General features: G+C 55.7%; 3 protein-coding genes across 5 annotated transcripts; 1 reads left to right on the forward strand and 2 right to left on the reverse strand.

Annotated features, from left to right (window-relative positions):
- Positions 1–2,351, forward strand: KVP18_001146 (uncharacterized protein; the record flags this gene model as incomplete). 3 transcript variants are annotated; one of them, XM_067950867.1, is made up of 5 exons in its annotated part: positions 1–122; positions 151–447; positions 476–574; positions 612–1,732; positions 1,757–2,351. In XM_067950867.1, coding segments are annotated over 5 exons (2,234 nt in total), but the record flags the coding sequence as incomplete, so codon positions are not given. The 3 variants fall into 3 exon arrangements, with proteins under 3 accessions (XP_067812222.1, XP_067812224.1, XP_067812223.1); XM_067950869.1 differs by lacking the exons at positions 1–122; positions 612–1,732; positions 1,757–2,351 and having other exon boundaries at positions 145–486; XM_067950868.1 differs by lacking the exons at positions 1–122; positions 151–447; positions 476–574 and having other exon boundaries at positions 834–2,351.
- Positions 2,352–2,381: 30 nt separating this feature from the next.
- On the reverse strand, positions 2,382–4,158 carry KVP18_001148 (uncharacterized protein; the record flags this gene model as incomplete). The annotated part of the gene is made up of 2 exons (XM_067950872.1): positions 2,382–3,559; positions 3,588–4,158. 2 exons carry the CDS (start codon positions 4,156–4,158, stop codon positions 2,382–2,384), a joined length of 1,749 nt encoding a protein of 582 aa, XP_067812226.1.
- A 43-nt stretch (positions 4,159–4,201) lies between these two features.
- KVP18_001147 (uncharacterized protein) lies at positions 4,202–5,219 on the reverse strand (the record flags this gene model as incomplete). The annotated part of the gene is made up of 2 exons (XM_067950870.1): positions 4,202–4,447; positions 4,476–5,219. The coding sequence occupies 2 exons, from the start codon at positions 5,217–5,219 to the stop codon at positions 4,202–4,204; spliced, it is 990 nt and encodes a 329-aa protein (XP_067812225.1).
- Positions 5,220–5,263: the final 44 nt, after the last annotated feature.

A 5,263-nucleotide genomic window follows, 5' to 3' on the forward strand; every position in this document is an offset into this window, starting at 1 on the left:
ACGACCCCGCAGCCGTGAGGGAGGAAATTGCAAAGGAAAAGACTCCACAGAGAAAAGAGCTTTCTCCTGTGAACCACTCACAAATCGCATATCCACCCTTCACAAAGAACCTCTACGTTCAGGTGAGCATTCCCTGCGCTGATCATGCAGGTTCGGGAGATCACTCGGCAGACGGACACGGAGATAGAGTCATTTCGCCGCCTCAACGGCAACATTCGCGTGCGCGGCAGGCAGGCCGTGCGCCCCATCACCTCCTTCTTCCAGTGCGGCCTGCCGGACACTGTACTTCGACATCTGGCGAAGAGAGGGTGTTCCGTGCCGTTTCCGATCCAGATGCAGGCCATTCCCGCGCTGATGTGTGGGCGAGATGTCATCGGCATCGCCGAAACAGGCAGCGGTAAAACGCTGGCATATCTCCTTCCTATGCTGCGGCATGTGAAGGCGCAGGTGAGATGCGAGGGGCTGGTAGACTCAGCCACCGGTTAAAGACGGCGAGGGCCCAATTGGTCTGGTCTTGGCGCCTACCAGGGAGTTAGCCGTACAGATTTCTCACGAGACGGAGCGGTATGCATCGGTAGGTGACCCACTGTTTTCCCTTCACGCCTCTCCAGTTGGTTGGCGTCCGCTGCGTCGCGTGTTACGGCGGATCAGGCATCGGCGATCAGGTAAACAAGCTTCGTCGGGGCGTCGAGATAGTTATCGGCACTCCAGGACGCTTGATCGATGTCCTAACTATCAGCAACGGAAAGGTAACTAACCTCCGCCGTGTGACGTTCTGCGTTCTAGATGAGGCTGACCGTATGTTTGATCTGGGCTTCGAACCCCAAATCACGATGATGCTCCGTACCATTCGACCTGACAGACAGCTCTGCATGTTCTCCGCCACGTTCCCTATCCACATAGAGCACCTCGCGAGAAAGATATTACGGAAGCCGTTGGAGGTGTCAGTGGGTGAGAAGGGTCAAACTGCGGCGCATATCGCGCAGTATCTCGAGTTGCGCACAGAGGAGGACAAGTTTATACGGCTGCTGCAGCTGCTGGGTGAGTGGTGTGAACATGGGTCGATCATAGTGTTTGTCGACCGACAAGTGGAGGCAGACGCGCTCTTTGCAAACCTGCACGTCAATGGCTACGACCAAACCAAGCTTTTACATGGCGGCCTTGACCACACAGACCGAGAACTGACCATCCAGGAGTTCAAAACCAACAAGCAGCTGCCGAACGTGCTGGTGGCGACAAGCGTCGCGGCGCGAGGTCTGGACGTGCCTTCCGTTAATCTGGTCGTCAACTACGTAGTGCCGGACCATTTAGAGGACTACGTTCACCGCATCGGACGTACAGGCCGTGCTGGGAACATAGGGTGTGCCTACACATTCATCACCGAAGCGGAGGCAGACAGGGCGGAGGAGCTCTGCGGGGTGCTGAAGCAGGGTGGGCACGATCCTGGGCCAGAGGTACAGCGGTTGGCTGACGACTTTAAGATCATGTGCAACACCGGTGGCACCAAGGCTATCAAACCACGTAAGAAGGGTTACGGGGGTAGGGGGTTCACCTTCTCCGAGCTGAGCCGTCTGTCTTCGGACAGGGAGAAGGCCAAAAAAGAGCTGGGTATTGGTTCTTGGATTGACGACATGGACGAAGGCATCAAGCCTGCCACTGCCAAAGGCGTGGCGCCCTATACCGCCAGCGTCGGTATGTCAGGCGTGCCGACACTGGATGCCTTGACCCACGGGTTGGTCCCATTACGGGGATTCAGTGCTGGAGCTGTGTCGTCGTCTATATCAAGCACCAATCAGCTATCCGATCGAGATCTCGAGATGGCTGCTTACCGAATGGCGGAGAACGCGATGGAGAGCTGCTCCAACCTCGACGACAGCGAGAGGAGGAACCAGATAGAGTCCATGATTCCCGCACTAAAGATGTTCCTTATGAGGAACACGCAGCAGGCACTTAACCTGCTGCAAGGCGTGCCCAACACCACCGACTCTGTGGGGTCCATCTACAGCCAAATAAGCCTGGGAATTAAAAACGAGGGCCTCAGCGCCAACGGCTACGTGGATCCTTTGACTCACAACAGTGTTGACACCGTGGAGATCAACGATTTCCCAGGCCCTGTCCGCTCAAAGCTGTCACAAAAAGACTCCTTGGAGCACATCGCAGAGCTTTGCGATGTTGTTATGCAAGTTAAGGGGCAGTTCGTGTCTGAGGAAATGAGCCAGCAAAACCCAACCGTTGCGCTCATGATGAAGAAGCTCTACATTGAGATCATCGCGCCTACCACAGTCGCATTGTCACGAGCTAAGCACGAGCTCGCTCTCCTCGCGAATCAGCAACTCAAGGCTATGGCGTGAGCTGAACGTTTCACAAGGCGCCGGCGTGAGTTACAGGTTGCACAAGGCCAGCTCTTCAGTGAGCGGATACTCAAAGGTGTAGGCGAACTGCTGCTCTACGCGCTCTCCAGGCGCCAGCACTCGACACCAGAGGACGTTGTGGGTGACTCTGTTGTGAATGACCTTGTTTTCCATGCCTTGAACTTTGGCAATCGCTTCAGCGTCTGACTGCTCGTTGAGGGTGGTCTCCACTATGGGGTTAAGTAGGGTCACCTTCACACGGTCGTCCACTGACTTCGGCAACGTGTGCATGGTGACGATCTTGACGGAGGTGGGGCGTGTGTTAATCAGCGTGAACGTGGTGGTCTTCTGAACACCACTAGATTTGTTGACGAAGCCGGTGGATTTGAGAACGGAGGAAATCTCGCCTTGGGTAATCATCTGCACGTTGTCAACAGAACCGGCAAAAGCCGAGACCATTCCACCGGAAATGAACTGCGGTATGTTCGTCTTGCAGACGAACGCTGAGTCAATAAAGATGCTGCAGGGACCGCTGGGGGTGGGAAAACCCGCTGTAGACAGCCCAGACATATGGGCAAACAGCCCGCTGCCTACGCTTGGAGATCCAACAACGATCACGTTTGGTTGGTTGAGCGCAATCCTGGCGACTGTGATCTTCTTCGAGTCTGACGAGGACGGAATATCCAGGCGGCGCTCCACAGCGATGGTAGAGCAGCCAAGCATAGCGCACTCATGATGCCGGGCTCCAGGGGGAGGCGCCGCGCACATCAAGCCCATTGAGTTCGTCTTGCATCTTCCACTCAAATAGCCCCCGTCGCTCTCCATCAGGGCCCCTCGAGCTCCCTTGGCCTTTAGTCCTACGGTTTGGGTAGGAACGGTTGATGGCCTGTCAGTGGCCATTAACTTGGCAGAGCTCAAAGCCAGTTGCACATCTTTCCAGTCCTCTCCAGTGGTCTGTTTGATATGCGACGCGTACTCCAGAGTTGCAGTGGTCTCTTCCCCATCAGTGCCGATTCGCAGGTCGAAGCTGGGTGACCAGCCACAACTTGGGACTCGGTAGGTGAAGTAGACCGTGACAGACTCGCAACCCTCCAGCTGTACGACCACCGACACCGTTTTGCTTGGAATTCGTGCCCACAGTAGAGTTTCTATGTGATTCTTGGACTCTAGAAAGCCCTTGAAGTCTCCGGTGAGGTCGGCGACCTGCGCTGCGTGGCAACCCCACACTTATCCCACGGAGTATCTCCCTCAACTCAGCGTACCGGGCCTGTAGATCCGCATATGCTTCCTGACGATCCATTGCCAGATTGCAGATGCGCTCCGCATTGTTACGACTGCGCTGCGTCTGATACTCCAACAGCGCGTCTACGCCTTTCGGGGTCGTACTGAATTCGAGGCATGGTGGCGTTGAGGCAGCCGGCGCCGTCAGCATGGAACGGGCGAAGTCATCAATGAGGACGTCACTCCTGTCCGCCGCTTCGATTTCTCGCTGAGTTATTTGTAACTTCCTGTGGAGATTTCGAATCTGCGACATCAACGTTTCGTCGCGCTGAGGGCAGCCCAGCCCTCGGTGTTTCACACTGACGTTCAGCTCTTGAATACTGAGCGGCTTTCCATCCGCGCTAACCCGAACACTGAGGCTTTGCTCCTCTAGATTCGTCGGGAACCCACAAAACACAAGAGTGCGAAGCCCGTCGCCCCCTGCCACGGTATCGCCCCTTGCCACGGTAATCTCCCGTCTAACTTCAGCGGTTCTTTGGAAGAGAGTAACCGAGTCTATGCTTCCCTCGTTAATTGGAATCTCCATGGAATTTGAATTAGTAAAGTTGAGGAAATAATCGGGTTATACACTAAGCTGCGCTGAGACCATACTTTTCAATCAACTCTGCTTCCAACTCCTTATACTTAGCCACTGACTGCTCTGCAGCCTCGGCGCTTACGGGCTCGGGGTCTGAAAGCCATTTCACACGGACGCCATCCATCCATTGGGCATTTCGGGATTCGTGCGGCGTAGCATAGTAACGGCCTTCGCCGTTCTGGACTCCGTTCCTCCAAGTGCCCTCGTACTTCCTTCCGTCAGGCCAAATCAAAACCCCCTGCGTCGTGTAATCACCTTGCGCTCACCTCGCCATTGATTTTGCCGTCGGCGTAGTTGCCCTGATAAACTCTGCCGTCCGGCCAACGGAACACAGCATTTCCATTCTGCCGCGAACTGTTCCAGTCGCCCTCGTACACGCGTCCATCAGGCCATTTATAAACCCCCCTGCCATGGATTTCTCCGTTGCGGAATTGGCCGTCGTAAACTTCCCCATTCGGTGCCGTTAGTGTGCCGACTCCCTCCTTCCTGCCCTTTTCGAAGTCACCCATGTAAACAAGCCCGTCAGCCTGGATCTCCTTACCTCGGCCATGCCGCTTGTCGCCCTCGAACGGGCCCATATACTTGGAGCCGTCCTTGAAAAGGTAGACGCCGTAGCCGTCTGCCTTTCCGTCGACAAACTTCCCAGTGTAGCTGGATCCGTCTCGACCGACATAGCGCCCGTAACCCACGGCTTTGCCGTCAACGAAGTCTCCAGTGTAGCTGCCACCATCAGCATACCTCATTTCGCCTCTTCCATGCTGCCTGCCACCCTGCCACTCGCCTCTGTACTTCATTCCTCTGGGGAGTTCTCGCCATTCATCGGCCTGGATGCTGAGAGAGCGCCCGAACAAAGGATCCTCTGGAAACTGCTCGTCGTCGGGGTCATATTCCCGGCTGGGTTCCGGCTCTGGCGTCTCAGGCTGCGGATCCTCAACAGGTACGACCTCCTCCTTGACTTCGCTGACTGCAGGTGCTGGCTCCTCGACAGCCTTGCTGCTTTTGCATCCCATAGGAAAAGTCTATTATTCAACGCACGTGTGCCTTGCGCACCATC

Source organism: the organism of the source record quoted next, assembly GCF_019968955.1.
Source record: "MAG: Porospora cf. gigantea A chromosome Unknown PgA_NODE_1625_length_5263_cov_350.757, whole genome shotgun sequence".
NCBI lineage: Eukaryota > Apicomplexa > Conoidasida > Eugregarinorida > Porosporidae > Porospora > Porospora cf. gigantea A.